A 16,466-nucleotide genomic window follows, 5' to 3' on the forward strand; every position below is an offset into this window, starting at 1 on the left:
CCTTGGAAAGACTTAAATTCATATCCCAAGAAATTCCGAGTTACTCAGAAATTAATATAAAACACGATTCATCATCAAGACGGTAACAGGAGATGGATACTAGTAGCAAGGAGACACATTTACCAAACGTCAAGACAGAAATCATCTGTTTACGAGATCATTGCAACGCCAACTATGATAGGCTTACTTCAGTATTTTACTATGGCAAGTCTGTAACACGACTACTGTTTTCCTCTATAGACCTAACCTACCTAAATGAGGGCATTTGTTTGCTGGCTCACTGAAACTGCTCTTAGTTCCTTAAACACTCTTAAATCATCATCATTATAATTGTTATATATATATTGTCCACATCCACAGTGGGCCTACATCAAGGGATTATATATATATATATATATATATATATATATATATATATATATATATATATATATATATATATATATATATATATATATATATAAGTTAAGCTGTTACCATTATCAGGAGGTGGTTCCCAAGAGCAGAAAGGACAATGGCTACTGCCACATTCACACTTAATCTGCTGATTCGTATAATGAACCATATAGCGTCAATATCATGGAGTTACGACCTCCCTGCCGATATTATTTACCCTCTATGATATGAACCCATATACAGGAAGCTTCAACACCACCAACCGCTTCATACACCTTCACAGATACTTCTTTCATCCACCTAGCCATCTCATTCACTTCCAAACTGTATACTCCTTCTTCCCACATTGCTAAACCCTCTTGAAGCACTTCGATCCATCTCTTTACCTGTGCTAACCCAATTGCCATTCTAATGCACCCACATGTGCTCCTCCTTAACAGTTGTTATACCACAATTGTCTACCTCATAACTATCCACCTCTCAAGTTTCTACCTTCTTTCTTTCCTTCACATTCAACATCTACATCTCACTTCCATAAGGGAAAATTGGTACAACGATGCATACATTCTAACCTCGGCTTTAATAGACACCACCTCCTACTTCCACGTTGTCACTGTCCATAATAACACTTACTTCCTCGTATCAATAGCCTTAATCTTGCTCAAGTTTACTTTTAACTTTCTTCTTTTACAAACACTCAGTCATCTCTGTAGTTTCTCTCCAGTCAGTATGGAACAGTCTGCAAATTTCACTCATTTCATATTGCATTCACAACCTTGCCTTTTATTCCTCAGCAATATTAACCATGCATCTGGCTGGATGAGAATAAACCCTAGGCTCAACTCCATTTGCACACCAAACCAAACACTCTCCCAGCCACAAACTCTAACAAACACAAAATTATATATATATATATATATATATATATATATATATATATATATATATATATATATATATATATATATATATACATATATACACATATATATACACATATATATACACTACGTGTGTGTGTGTGAATCATCCAACAACCAACTGCTGACACGTAACGTTCAAGGAGATTATATATATCAATAATAATGACGATAACGAAAATGTAATAAGATGATAACTTCCACCCGGTAAAAATATATTAGATTCCTCTATAAGAATCTTCACTGAAAAATTGTTAATGGCGCAGTTAATTACAATTTCGTTATTAGAACACATATCACTATCATTTGAACAACGATTGAATATTACATTCAGGATCTACCTATTGTAACTCTACATAAAGTAATTAAAATGAGAGCACTGAGAGTTAACTTTTGTATATGTAGGTGGTTTTCAATATTTTGGGAGGGGTAAGATGGTAAACCCTTAGCATCACTTTCTAAGTTTGTCGCTCTTGTATATCAGTGGCTGTCATTATACAACTGTTGGCTTGACAATACCAAAACAAGTACAGCTGGTTTCTTTAAAAGCTGTGATAAGTCTTCATTGAAATTTGCAGTGTGTAATATTACATTATGGCAGCGGACTCGTCACTATCAAATCCTCACTTCGAAAGGAATCCTGTACCACCTGAAAGAAGAGCAAATGACGACTGTGTCAATGAAATTAGACCTCTTTGGACAGCCTTGATGGAAGAGATGTTAATATATTACATTAGAGCAAACAGGCTTCTTTGGGACCCAAACCACCCTCATTTTACAAAGCCGATGCTTAAACGGCGTAAAGTCGAAGATATTGCCGCTATTATAAAGAGAGAATCGGGATTTGAGGATGATTTTGTACTGTCTCCAGGTAAGGTAAAATGGTGAATAGTCCAAAGCTTAAGTGAACTTATTTAAACCTACACTGTTGTCGTTCCGTCGAAAACTGGTGAATTATTTTTTTTATGATATTTTCAGTTATGTAAATTTGACGAATTTGGTATTTCCAACTGGAATTATTTTGACGAATTTGATATTTCCAACTGAAATTATTCCTTAGATGGTTAGGCTAGTGCCATCAGCACACCTTTCGCGGTACACTGTAGGTGTTAACCTACTTAAGGTTCTTTACGGGGTCCGTTTGCCCTCGACGTGCAACCAATTTAATTTCCTTCACTGTACCTCCTTTCTTATTTTCTTTCCTCCATCTGACTCTCCACCCTCTCCTAACAGTGGTTTCATAGTACAACTGTGAGGTTTTCCTTTTGTTACACCTTTAAAACCTCCATTACTCTTAATGACCTTGCAGGAACCAGCACCTGGCCCTTGCCTAACTTTTATAACTTCTATACCTATGTATTCCAGTTCCAACTGAAAGGGTTAGTTAGATTAACTTCCTCCCCCCACCAGCAGCAGTATGTTATGGAACGGGAATATATGGTTAAATCACCATAAATTCCTTAGGCTATCAATGGTAATGGTTTCCTTTCTAGTGGGAAACAGGTTATTTAGGGGCATCAGGTGGATGACTGAAATTAAGTGAAAACTGGGTATCTTTCTAACCTAACCTCAGTATGGTTACTGAGACAGCTGAGTACTAGATATCTTGGTAATTGTAAAGGAGATGGCCACACAAAAATAAACCTTATTAATATAATTTTTTTTTTTACTCAACTATAGAAAAGGGTGTATGTAATACAGTACAGGTGAGATAATAGGAAAAATTTACCAAATTAGTGAGAAATTTACGGTATTTTGTTTGTACATTCATCCCCGAGGGACTGTTACTAAACATAGAGAAAGCTCATTTTAATTTTCCCAAACCATCTCTCCTGTGCTGCTGTACCACATTATATACCCCCTTTTCTATGTTATTCGGTCAAGAAATTATATCAGTAGACTGTATCTTTGTGCAGCCGTCTCCCTTTACATTTACTGATATTTTACTTACCTGACCTAAGGATATGGTGGGTAATATGTAGAACAGCATGCAAGGCTATATCTGTTGATGCAATCCTCCAATCAACAAATGGTGTAGCAAGTCTGTAAACCTCCAAAAATAACATTACTAGTCCAGGGAAACAAACCCCTCCTGGCCAAGACGGGGGATGCAGCCACACTATCAAATTTTGTGGGTTCCATTGTGGGCAAAGCTGCCCCCGCCCCTGTCAGGGTCAGGGCATGTTGCCAAATGATACATTAGGCTGAGTGGTTTTTGTTTAATTTATTCTCCTAACAACACAAAACCTAAAAACAATGAAATGAAGAGTCATGATGCCACCACATAATGCAAATTAACAGTGCTAGATATTACATGAAAAAACTGCTATGGAACAAATTTTACTGTGCAGTGCAGTCACGAGTTGCACCAGACTTTGCGGATGGGAAATGCACTTGGTACAGACCTGGATATCAGTCACTGAAAATGTCATCACAGTGTAAATAAATTAAGAATGATTTAACACCAACCAGTGATAGGCTCTTACTGTCCATTTCTGTAGGTGTTTGCATAAAATTTCTTAAACTACGAAAACTTTCTGAAATATAATGCATTTGCTAAAGGTAATGACAAGAACAGTATATTAAATACTGACCAGAGCCTACTTTTAAGTTAACTGGCCTTACTGTAATTATGATTTGCAGGTTTCCCTGCAACAGTGAAATGCTGTCTGAGTTCTTCTATCAACTGTAAGATGTTTTGTCTGTGTAGAAATTTTCCAAAGTAATACGTGGGATAGTCTTATGGGACAGTATCTTATCTTAAAATTATTCTCAGACCAGCCCAGGCCTACAGATATTTTTGAATTGTGACCCTTGTTCAGTTTGGTTATTGCTCTTATTTGTCCTTACCAATGGGCCTTCCTCCTTAGTTCCTGCTTGTTTTGACAGGTGCAACACGTAATGTTGCACATGTAATGTTATAGCTTATGTAATGTAGTAAGTTCTTTTGTGTTCTCAGAAGAATTTTGCATGAGTAAAATAAAATACTGTTTTAGTGAAATAACCAAAAATCTAAGAAGATTAGACACTTAAGTTGTAAAGTTCAACTCATGTGAGTCTGCCAAACAAAAAACCATGAGAATCCTCTTTGAACTAATGGTGATTCAATGATTTGCTACATAACTAGGAAAATCATTCCTTAATTTGGTCACAGCTGGGACTAAACTTGTAGAAAGTTGTTTGGAAAGCATTGGGTTTGATTCTTGGTTAACCCAGAAAATTGTATGGTAAAGGCATTGGGTTTGATGTTTGGCTAGCCTATTACTCCCATGGTCAGGTAACTGTAGGGGTCCAGGTAGGGTCTGGACTGGTATCTTAAGTTATGTAATATTAGGGAGGTCAGGTCATTGGGCTGACAGAATAGACCTTAAACCCCTGGCTATTAGGATATGTTTACATATGATATTGATATATACAGTACTGCACATGTTGGTGTGAGGCCATTGCAAATCGCCAAACTGAGGTACAGGGGCCTTAAAAACTTTTTGGAATTAATTTAATTTTGTAAACAAAATTTAACATTATGCAAGGTTCATGTTTATTGTATTTGTGGTTCGTCTTTTCAGGTATGTAAAAGAAATGTTATAAAATCAATACAGTATTAATTTTGTATCTGAAGTAAAAGCAATTATTGAAAATACCTCTAATTACATTTTAAAAAATGTTATATTAATTTTTTGCAGAAGATGTTTGGAGGAAATTCAGGAACTTGAGAACATTTTTTGTTCGTGAAGTTAGGAAAGTAAATGAGCGCAGGCGTCAGCCAAGTGAGGAGCCGTATGAGTCCAAGTGGGTTCACTTCAATCGGATGCTTTTCTTGGTGGATTCATTGAAGAAAAGTATCCAGGCAAATGTTCCTCTGCCTGGGGTAAATTAAATTAGTTTCTTTTTGTAATTACGTCTTTACTCATTAAAGTATGTATATGGATACTTTTCAAGGCAAAACATATTTTTAGTTACAGTTATTTGGGCAGCTAATTGTTCGCTTTAAAAAAGTAATATGGAATTGAAATTAATGGTTTTGTATTTTATGCTGAAGACAGTAATGCAAGTAAGTTATTCCAAATCTGGTATGATACTTAAAGTCAAGAATGGAAAGTTTTCTTTTTTTATTATTACAACTTTCATGTTCAGTTATGTTTTGCATGATTTAAATTAGTCTGTGGTGAGATGTATGACAGTCTGAATCAAGAACTTGGTTTTATGAGTTGGGTTTTTATAGATGAATTTGCAGATTTTCCTTGGCCTTTTTTGACAATAAGACTATACAAGCTATACAAGCAATGCTAGTTAATCACGCTGATAGAATAAAAAAAAAAATAGCAGATATCTTTTGATAACAGAAGGTTCATTGTCATTGCTAAAAGGAATGCTTTCTTTAAGGAATTTTATTTGAGATGAATCTTACCAACTGTTAGAGATCCAAAACTACCACACAACTGTCCTTGGGTAAATTCTCTACTTCAAAGCCTTTTTCAACTTTATGAAAGGTAATTTTAATTTCTGGTTCCCTTTTATAAACTCCAAAGTGTACATTGTTACAGGTAAATGCCAAATTTCAATGATTAATGTGATTATCCTTCATTAATATGTACCTCTTCTTGGTATGGAATCCTTTGTTGCAATGCAAGATATTCTGACACCACACTGGTAACACTTACTGAGTGTCACAAGTTGTTCCTTCAAAGTTTTATGTATTTTTGAATAAACTTATTATCTTATCCAGAATGTTACACTGGTTTTTCTTATTAAATGCTCTCCAACAATGCTATAATTGTTCAATAGAATTTAAAAGAATGACAGTATTAGTTCTAACTCATATGCAGTAATTTACTGTTTTGTTTCAGGAGGGAGCAAACCCAGCTTCAGTCAAAATTGAAGGCTCCAGAGCTAGAGCCCCAGTTGGAAGTCTGTCTGGTTTGAATGAATTACAGCAGCAGTATCAAGAAACAGAAGATGAACTCCGGATTGGTGGTGAATGGAGTGCCAGCAGCAGTACTGACAACAGAACTACTGTAGAATCATCTGCTGCTAGGTCTTCAATGTCTGTGGGTATAGACAGAGGGTGTGATAATGTAATATCAAGAAGTAGTTCCAGAATGGGGACTTACGCTGCTAAGAGAGCAAAGCTGTCTATGAATCAAGAGAAAAAGGTAGCGGAAGTGACTGAAGCTTTTGGAAAATTTGTCACAGCTTCAGTGAGAAGATGCCCAGAGGAGAAACAACAGTCATTGATGGCACATATAACTCAGTGTATTGCAGAGTTTAGTAACAAAAAGTGACAAATTTTTAATATCTTTATGAGCTCAGGGTGGATGTACAGCCATCATCCCTTTTTATAGCACCAAGTTTTTTACACGGTATTATCATGTGAAGAAGGGTTGTATGTTTTTAGATAAGTGGTTTTAAAGTGACTTTGTGTAATTGCATATTTTTGGACGTACTGTACAGTTACAGTTCTTTATGCTGTTTATCACTCAGGAGATTGTTTGTATCTGTATAAATTTGATAGTGTGTTCTTATTTTGTCATAATTTAATTCATATTTCCACTATCACAGTGCTGTTTGATTATCCTGAGATATACTTATATTGTCTGATAAATTTTTTGTAATATTCATAGTGTTAAAAGAGTATGCACGTCTTGGGTATTGTGTAAATTTTCTTCTGCTTTTGAGTCTTGATGGCTTAATGGGTTATGAGACTTTCCTTGAAAAGCAAATGCTTCAAATTTCATTTGTAGACGACAAAAATGTAAGGAAAAGTCAAATATACACAAAAATGATATTCTGATTGCTTGATATGTTCATACAGTTTACAAACTTATTTTACTACTGTATTGGTCAGTTCAAGAAAAGGTAAAGCGAGATGATTGCATCAACAAATGGAATATTTCATTCTTGACGAATCTTATCACAAGGGCCAGTTTTAGGTGTGAGTGGGTGGTTGTGTAAGTTTTATTTGTTTATCTTCATCTTTGCATCACCAAAGAAAGCCGGTACAGATATAGTAAGGTCATTAGCACTAGAACTGGAACGCTAAAGAACAGAAGTACATCACGATGTTCATTTATGGTAATTACATGAAGCCCACTGCCATACCCTAATGCTACAGTGAACTGCACCCCTTTGACTCTTATCCTGTTGTATGGGATGTAGCTGGTTATTAGAAAGCAACTGCTTAATCCAATTCATGAAGGACTCTTTAATGTAATAGGTTAAGCACAGTTCTTTTTACCTACTTGCATGATTAAACTAACATAGATAAATGTATGGTAAATGCATTTACATTTCAAAGAATTTTCAGTATTCTTGAGGTCAAAGAAAACATCTTGAGAATTCAATTGTTTTCCCCATTGTTCCTTGTGCTAGCTCTGTCTGTTTTATCTAATGGGTGAATATCATAACCATGTTGTGCATGTCTACCCCCATTTTCTTGGTGTAGATCTCTAGCGTCTTCTTTGGTATATAATATAGCAAGTTCAAAGCTCTTTGTATCAACTTGTTTGGTAACAGCACCTTTTATTGATCTGATGTGATTTCTGGGTAACTGCTAAATCATATAATTGTCCCTGTCGAATTTCATCTTTCATTAAAACATCACCAGTCATTGCCTTCTTATGTTGAATTCTCCCACCTTTCAGTTTATATGTGGTTCTGTCATGAAGACTACTGATGTACTTTAAGGTTGTGTAAGGAAAATGCAAGATTCCAGTTGTTTTTAGATTCCAAAAGTCATCTATGGAAGGTTTTTTAGGTAAACATTTACCCAATATAGACTACTTTGTCGTTAACAGACTTGTGTTTTGTTCATCAAAGTTCCTTGTGTTCTTCCACTAAAAATCCACTCAAGCTTTGACAAGTTAATGTGATCCTGATTGAATTTTATAGTTCTATGGCAAAATTATACCCAAATAATTGTCATCTCCAACAAGAATATATATCATTGAATTTATCAAGTTTGTGTAATGTATCAGCAAGCTGAGGATTTTTACACAGGTTGTGCCATTTTTTATGAACCTACTCTTGTTATTTCTGTGATTTTAGGCCCAATATTAGCTTCAGCAGTCATTAAAAGTTCATATTTACTGGTAAGTTTGATTTTCAGAGAAACTTCAGACATGTTGAAAATCTGTGGTTGATCTGCACCAGCAGTTATTAACAAGATCTCTGTATATTTTCCCAAAGCTTCACTCACTCTGCCAAATTTCCAATGGTATTTGTTATTTGAGATCCTTATTCCATCCATAGTGTATTCTCAGAGTTTTAGTTTTCTGGTGTTTTTGTAGGTATTTGGAACATCTGTTGGCAGCTTGCATCAAAACATCAAAGCAGTTTTCCTGTACTTCTCTGACTTCTATACTACCAGATAATTCATGTATTTAATGTGAAGTTTTTTATTTTGATAAAAGAAGATGTTTTTATGGCACAAACTGCTGTGATCATTCTTTCTGTTGTAACAGCTGAATTTGTAATTCTTGAAACTAGAATTTGCTCTTGCATTTTGGTCTGCAGATTAAATGGTCCATTGTGAAGTCTGTTGCTGATAATTAGTTTTTTACTAAATGCATTTCTGTCTCAGAGGCTGTCTTCTAGCATCATCTGCTCTTCAGTGCAATGGCAGATGATTAACATAACATTCTTGCTCTTCATCTAGTAGACAGAATACTCTAAATACAGTGCAGACTCTCAAGACTTCATGAATCTTGCTAGGTAAAAAAAGATAACCAGTCATTACATTTGCCTAATCACTGAAGTACCAAAAACCATGGGTAGATTCATAACAATTTAGATGTGACTGTCTTAGATGAAAGTTTACATGAGAATTCTTTTAGGTACGGTACATTATGATTAATATTTATACAAGAATAAATCATGAAAACCCTACTACAGTATAGATATAGTGTATACACATTTACATTGCAAAGAATTTAAAGCACAAAGCACAGATTTACTGTAATTGACCCCTACATGACCCCGAGTATAGTTTTGATTCTTGAAACATACCCAGCAGAAGGTGGCAGGTCATCTCTCTCATACTATAAATAAGTGACATAGTCAGGTTAGTGTAAATTATCTTTTCACCTTCTCTTAATGCTGGATCCGTTTTTAAGACTGATGGTCATTTTGGATGGGCAGATGTGAATTATCCTTGATCCCACCAAAAGTTCTCAAAAGCAAACAAAATAGTTTTCACATTTCCTACTGTATGTCAACAATCCTCAAACAGACCGAAACAAGAAGACTATTTTTATATAGTTATTAATTATTATTATTAATCAGAAGATGAAACATATCCATATGAACAAGGCCACAGTTGCCACTGACTTGAAAATCAAGCTTCCAAAGAATATGGTGTTCATTAGGAAGAAGTAAAACGAGTTAAAGGGAAACATCGAAAGAAGACACCCCACTTATTGAAAAGAAAAAATAAATTAATAGATAAGAGTAATAATATATTGCACCTTCGCCTGAACTTCTGAAGTTCCAATTGCAGTACTTCCTCTGAGAGGCTGTTCCACAGTCCAACGGTGTGAGGAATATTAAAGGATCTGAGGAACTGAGAAGTTCGACAGCGAGGCACATTTATTGCATATTGGTGCTGCTGCTGTGCAGCGAACCTGGTTGCTCTTGGCAGATAAGGGGGGATCAGGGATCAATTGTGAATGTGACATCTCTGCTGAAATACAACTTATGAAAAAGTGACAAACAAGAGACCATCCGTCGATGGTCCAGGTCACAACTACTACTATTAGGAAGCAGAAACTTACCACCACGAACCACTTTGTCTCAAAGAGATCAATCTCTGGCAGATACAGACATCCACACCGGAGAACAGTATTCTAGTAAAAGGAGTACAAATGACCTAAAACAGGTTACATTTTACAAGCATGGATTACCAAAATGACATTGTTCATGAAGTATTTGAGCTGTGAACTGATATAATAGATTACAGAAAGATTTGGACCGAAACGCCTTGTGTAATGAAGATATTACTGAAAACCGTTAGTTTGGAGAATCCACATAAAAAAAAAATGTAGTGGTGGTGCCTAGAACTGTGAATCCTGTCGACCAATAACATTTCAAAAGCAAATTCGACGTGAACATAATACATATCCTAAAAACATTGTATATGGGTATCAGATGATGACAATATCTATTCACAGTGGTATAAGTAACAATTTATAGTTAGACTTTGAAAGAAGTGCTAGAGATATAACGACTTCAGTGAAAATACAAAATAGCAGGAAATACATTAGTTTGAATTTTGTAATATTTTCAGTATTCATCAGGTCTGTAAAGTTCTACATGTAGTACAATAGTCCTCAATATATATATATATATATATATATATATATATATATATATATATATATATATATATATATATGTATGTATGTGTGTGTGTGTGTGTGTGTGTGTGTGTGTGTGTGTGTATGTATATATATGCATATATACTGTACACATACAGTTGTGTGCGCGCGCGTGCGCGCAATCAATCCACACTAAGGGAGTGTGAAAAGAAGCAATACAGTTAGTTTATGTTAAACTAAACTTCATTGTTTCCTTTCACAATTCCTTCACGTGGATTGATTGCACACAATTATTTCTTCGTGTCTATGAAAATTACAATATATATATATATGATTGTGAAATTTTATATAAGGGCAAAGTCGAAATGATTGGACAGCACTACCTTTTTACCTTTCGATATAGAATTACAAAGGGAACCATCGCTTTATGTATTTGACGTGTCAGTATTTTGCCAAAAACAGTCTTTTATAAACAGATTATCCAGTATTTTTGCCAAAAACAGTCTTTTATAAACAGGTTATCAGAGAATTTACGGTGCTAGATATTTACCTGGTCTAAATCTGGGATTCATAAACTGCTTGGAGGAAAATGAAGCACCTCTCTTGTGTCATCTGTTAATCGCGTATCACTCCGCGAAATGTCTGTCGTCACAAGAAGTTGGGAAAGAAGATGCAGTGACGTTTCAAGTCTGGACTCGTATATGTTAAAAGTAAAGTGGAGATATTTTGTGATATCTAGTTTAGAAACATCTGTAATTTTTCGGGGTTATTGTTGCTGAAAAGGGTAATGGACAAGAATTAAAAAAAACATTTTAGATGTACTGTAAAGTAAAGCAATACTAAAGACGATTAAAATTGTAAACAACAAGGGAATAAAGCTTTGCAACTGTTTTGGTGGAGTGAGCGCTTAGGAACCAGGAATCATCTGCTGTATTTTTTTAAAAGCAATATGATAATGTTTTTTTAATTAACCTTGGCAGACGTCCAGCACCTCAAAAAAGGAGGCTCTATGGGATAATCAAACTACTGCTCCTTTCCACCCTAGGACTGACTGGCTGATGGGAAAGCGCCAAGGAAAGTGGCAGACTGCAGAGAATTAAAAAGAGGCTGAGAAATCCGACAGCTGCTGACCTCTAGCCTACAGAATAATGGTTGGATTTAGCATCCTAGATGATGTTACTGAGCCCTGAGGAATTTTATTTCACCGTTACTGTTTGCCCTTCTCATGGATTTCTTAATGAAAAAAGTATCGGATATGGATGAGGTTAAGATTGGGGTAACAAAAACTTGACATACTTAAAATATGCAGATGACAAAATTAACAAAGCTTGCTTAATAGAATGCATCATACATCTATAGGGAGATGGGACTGAAAATAAATAGAAGAAAAACAGTTGTTAATGAAGACGAGTATTTACAGAGGGATGGAATAATATTAGATGGAAAATATGATTAAGGTTGAATCTATCAAATATTTAGTACCTGTTCTCTCTAGCTGGATATCAGTGAAAGATGCAAATCAAACAATGGACGGGCTGATTAGGGTTTGTCAGTCATGTAAACCGAAACTGCATACGAAAACATGATTATACCTAAGTCTGTTATGATGTGTATTGCTACACAGGCATGAATGAAACTGTATTTAAAAGATTTCGTCGACTGAGACTGAAGTTTTAAGAGTAAAATATTAAATGTTAGGTAGCAGGACAGAGTTAAAAACTATATCATAAGGAAGGTTACATGAAGTTCCTTACGTAGGTGAGACAGTGATGAAAGATAGATGGAGATAGCTTGCAGATGTCCCTCGCACGGCCCCTGGGAGAACAGTGGGAGATAGTGTCAACTTGGATCCTCTGGGCGCAGGAAGAGTTGGAAAACAACAAGTTCCATTTTTTTTTGGGGGGGGGATGAGAACTATGAGGAGGGAGAGTGTAGAATTATGGAAGATAAAAATAACAGACAAAATACGAGTGGCGAAGACGCCCTTTGTTTCGCACGGCGTTGGAGGCGATGATGATGATGGGAGATGTTAGAAAGCGCTTGAAAGAGAAAGGAGTTTCATGTCTCAGTGTAACAGCAGTCATTAAAGCAGAGAGAGAGAGAGAGAGAGAGAGAGAGAGAGAGAGAGAGAGAGAGAGAGAGAGAGAGAGAGAGAGAGAGAGAGAAGGGCACCTTTTGATGGCAAAAAAAAATGTGGATTGAAAAATGCAATAATAGTGAGGTTGTATGAGACGAATTTCCTTCATTCTGAATCTCTCAAAAATGGAAACTATTTCAAAATATGTACCTCAGATGGAAGGAACATTCCACACAAGGACGAAAAATCCACTATCAAGCATTGCCAACTGTTATGAAGACAGAAACTTCTTACGACTCCAAATCGTTATCTAGAAACATATTTAGCAACTTGACGTCATGAAATGCCTCCAAGACCAGTTTGAAGTGACCTGGACATCGAAAATGGAGATGAAAAGAGAATCTGAATTTCGTATTCATATTATCAGAAGCTCGTCGCTGAGTCCCAGAGTCTGAGCTGCTACATGCACTAAATAATGGTGAAGAAAATTCACTGAAATTTTTCATTCAGATCAATATACTTAGTAAAGAAGGAGTATAAACTTCAATGTTTTTCGATAAGATATCGTTTGGTTCTAATATAGATAAAAACTGTGTTGAATATATGAAAAAAAAATATGCAAGACTTTCATACTTGTTACTCTCAGGAAAAGACATGGCTTTGGGCCTTGGTTTTTCCTTGTCATGGTCTGGGGTTCGGTGGGGGTCGGGTGGGAGAGAGGATTTCGAAAGTGAGACAAGAGCAGGGAAAGATGATGTGCAAAACTCTGACTTGACATCATTGGGCGTACGACTCTCATTAGGCTAAATCCACAATATTAAAAATTGTTTATTAACTACACGAAAGCCAGAATATTACTGACGCGTAAGGTGAAAAACTGATGATATAAAAATAGCAAAACCTTAACGTCAGTCTGTGGAGGCAAATGCTGTGCTGCCAGCCTCAAGCAGCAAAAAATGGAACTTGTTTGACAGCAAAAAATTAAAACAAAAACCGCCCCCAAATGGCATTGGATGGAGAAGATTGTTTTTCCTTTTTTTTTTTGCCACCACTTATTCTTGATTTTTTTTTATATGGCATTAGACCTTCAGAGTCTGAAAACTGATTCGTCATTTATTTTTTTGCTGTTCGAGAAAAGGTTCTAAAAACAACGTGAATAATAATAATAATAATAATAATAAATAATAATAATAATAATAATAATAATAATAATAATAATCGAGTTAAATGAGACAAGATTCCTAAACAAATTTAAGTTGCAACTGCAATAATTTTTAAAAGTAAATTTCGCTGGTAATGTGGATCTTTTACAATAATTCAGCTCTCGTCACTGCAAGATTTTCTCCATGAAATTACGCAAATAACAGTAAAACGTATCCGAACACAGAATAAAAACTTATTGTAGGTAAAATCCGTTGTATTATGATTTCACAGATAAAACGTTAAATGATTGCATTGAAGCCTTCAGTCTGTAGCTAATCGAACATCCGGCGATTCAATCTCTGTTGGTAACAGATTTTGTCCATAAAGAAACAAACTTTATTTCCTGGAATTTTATCCGTAGATAATTGAGATACGAACTGTGTGCTAAGTTACTGTATCGGGGCGCAATTCACCACAACTCTGATATCTTTAGATTGTTTCCATGTGCGGGCGTGTTATGCAATAGTGATGGGTAAGGTTTATAGACGTAACGTCTTCCGATGTCTGGTGATACTAAAAGATAACTCAAGATCTCAGTTTTACTATCACGCATTTAAAGATCAAGATGATGATGGGTTCGACTGATAGCGTCCAGATTCTTCTCGTTAAGAGATCAAATATTTGGCAACTCTGATCGTGGACATCTGACTGTGCATCGTAAAAACCGTGTTTCAACTTTATTAATCGGAGTGACTCTTATGAATGATTCTAACATGAGATGAAAAGCGATCATTAATGCTTTCTCTTATGTCATTAAGCAAGGCCTTTCCTCCATACGTTTGCAAGCAATCACAAACAAGCTCGGCACACACACACACACACACACACACACACATATATATATATATATATATATATATATATATATATATATATATATATATATATATATATATATATATAAATACATACACAGACACACACACATATATATACACATACGTACATACTGTATATACTGTATATATATTCGGCAAAAACAATCCTACCTTTTATTTTCCATTCACCTATCAAGGGGCAATTAAGCCAAGGGAAAGTTGCTGACATCGTCACTCACATCAGAGAATGATTTCATAACAGAGAATGAACATAAGCTAAGAGGAACTGTATATATAAGAAATATTGCTGGCATTAATTTGAGCTATTTGGACGAAGTTTGTATATTCTTGCAACTGAAAGCGAAAAATTAACGATTACCTTCCCAGGAACCTAATATGCAACGCGGAGGAATCATTACAGTAGAAATATTACAAACAGTGATATTTTAAACTGTGAAAGCAGTGTCGGCAGATGTCTAAGTGGAGAGTCTGAAACATGGCACGTACCAGTTACTACTTTTTTTAAAGGGGCTGAAGTTGCTGGTGCAACTTTTTCTGACAGCTTCTTTTTATCGAGTGTTTTTTTATGATTCCCGGAGATTGAATTTATGGCTCAGCGCAATGAGTGCGGTTTTGAAAAAGAACTCGAAGAGCATAACATTTTACAATATCAAACTGATGATTTCTTTGGAAACTCAGATAGTAGTAGTAGTAGTAGTAGTAATGAAGATGAGATTAGTAACGGTAATGATGATAACATAACAATAAAAATTATTGTAAAAAAGGCTACGCAATAAATTATACAACAGGTTTCGGTACTCAGTTAACATCATAATGATCAGATAAATAGCCTACTGATCAGGATGAAGCCACTGCTTGCTGTGTGGAGGTGTCACGCAAGCGCATTCTTCAAGCACACTTAGCATCTTGCCACCAAGATGTGCATAAGGTGACAATATTGGTGGCAAAACAAAGACGAAAGCAAAGTGATGTTGTTACCAAGGGAAGGGAACTGACACGAAATGGCGTCCTTTGTGACACTTCCATGAAAGTGCGTAGCTCAAGGTGTTTGAATGAATAAACTTGAAGTGACAAGTGAATGCTTTTTGAAAGACTAGGGTCTTTTTAACATCTAACTGATATATAAAATGGCTATGGTCTTTTTCACACCTAACGGATAAACAAAATGACTATGGTCTTTTTCATATTTAACGGATAAACAAAATGACTATGGTCTTTTTCATATTTAACGGATAAACAAAATGATTGTCGTCTTTTCCATATCTAACGGATAAACAAAAAGACTAGGGTCTTTTTAACATAAACGGATAAACAAAAAGACCATGGTCTTTTTCACATCTAACGGATAAACAAATAGACTGTGGTCTGTTTAACAATTTAACGGATACACAAAAAGACTATGGTCTTTTTAACATTAACGGATAAACAAAAAAGGCTATGGTCTTTTTAACACCTAACGGATAAATAAAAATACTATGGTCTTTTTAACATGTAACATATAAACAAAAAGACCATGGTCTGTTTCACATTTAACGGATAAACAACGATAAGCTCAAGTGAATACCGGTCAGGAGCTCGTGAATTAGACCGAGCGTACCAGAACCTCAGAGAATCAGCGAACTTAGGCTAATGATATTGCAGAAAAGGCCTTCGTTACTGAAAGCCTTTCATTGAGAACTAAAGTCTACCTGCAAAGATGTTTTTACAGTTAACTAAAATA

The 16,466-nt window shown here is 35.4% G+C and overlaps 2 protein-coding genes across 2 annotated transcripts in view; one reads left to right on the forward strand and one right to left on the reverse strand.

Moving 5' to 3' along the window:
- LOC136854088 (WASH complex subunit 1-like) overlaps nt 1-5,003 on the reverse strand; it is a 68,279-nt gene extending 63,276 nt beyond the window's left edge. Inside the window, exon 1 of the mRNA XM_067130242.1 lies at nt 3,268-5,003. The gene's annotated coding sequence lies outside the window, so the exon portion shown is untranslated. The remainder of the gene's footprint in view (nt 1-3,267) is intronic.
- LOC136854090 (uncharacterized) lies at nt 1,795-6,872 on the forward strand. The gene is made up of 3 exons (XM_067130246.1): nt 1,795-2,187; nt 5,000-5,184; nt 6,164-6,872. Exons 1-3 carry the CDS (start codon nt 1,911-1,913, stop codon nt 6,596-6,598), a joined length of 897 nt encoding a protein of 298 aa, XP_066986347.1. The 5' UTR covers nt 1,795-1,910; the 3' UTR covers nt 6,599-6,872.
- The last annotated feature ends 9,594 nt before the right edge of the window (nt 6,873-16,466 follow it).

Source organism: Macrobrachium rosenbergii, chromosome 28 (genome assembly GCF_040412425.1).
Source record: "Macrobrachium rosenbergii isolate ZJJX-2024 chromosome 28, ASM4041242v1, whole genome shotgun sequence".
NCBI lineage: Eukaryota > Metazoa > Arthropoda > Malacostraca > Decapoda > Palaemonidae > Macrobrachium > Macrobrachium rosenbergii.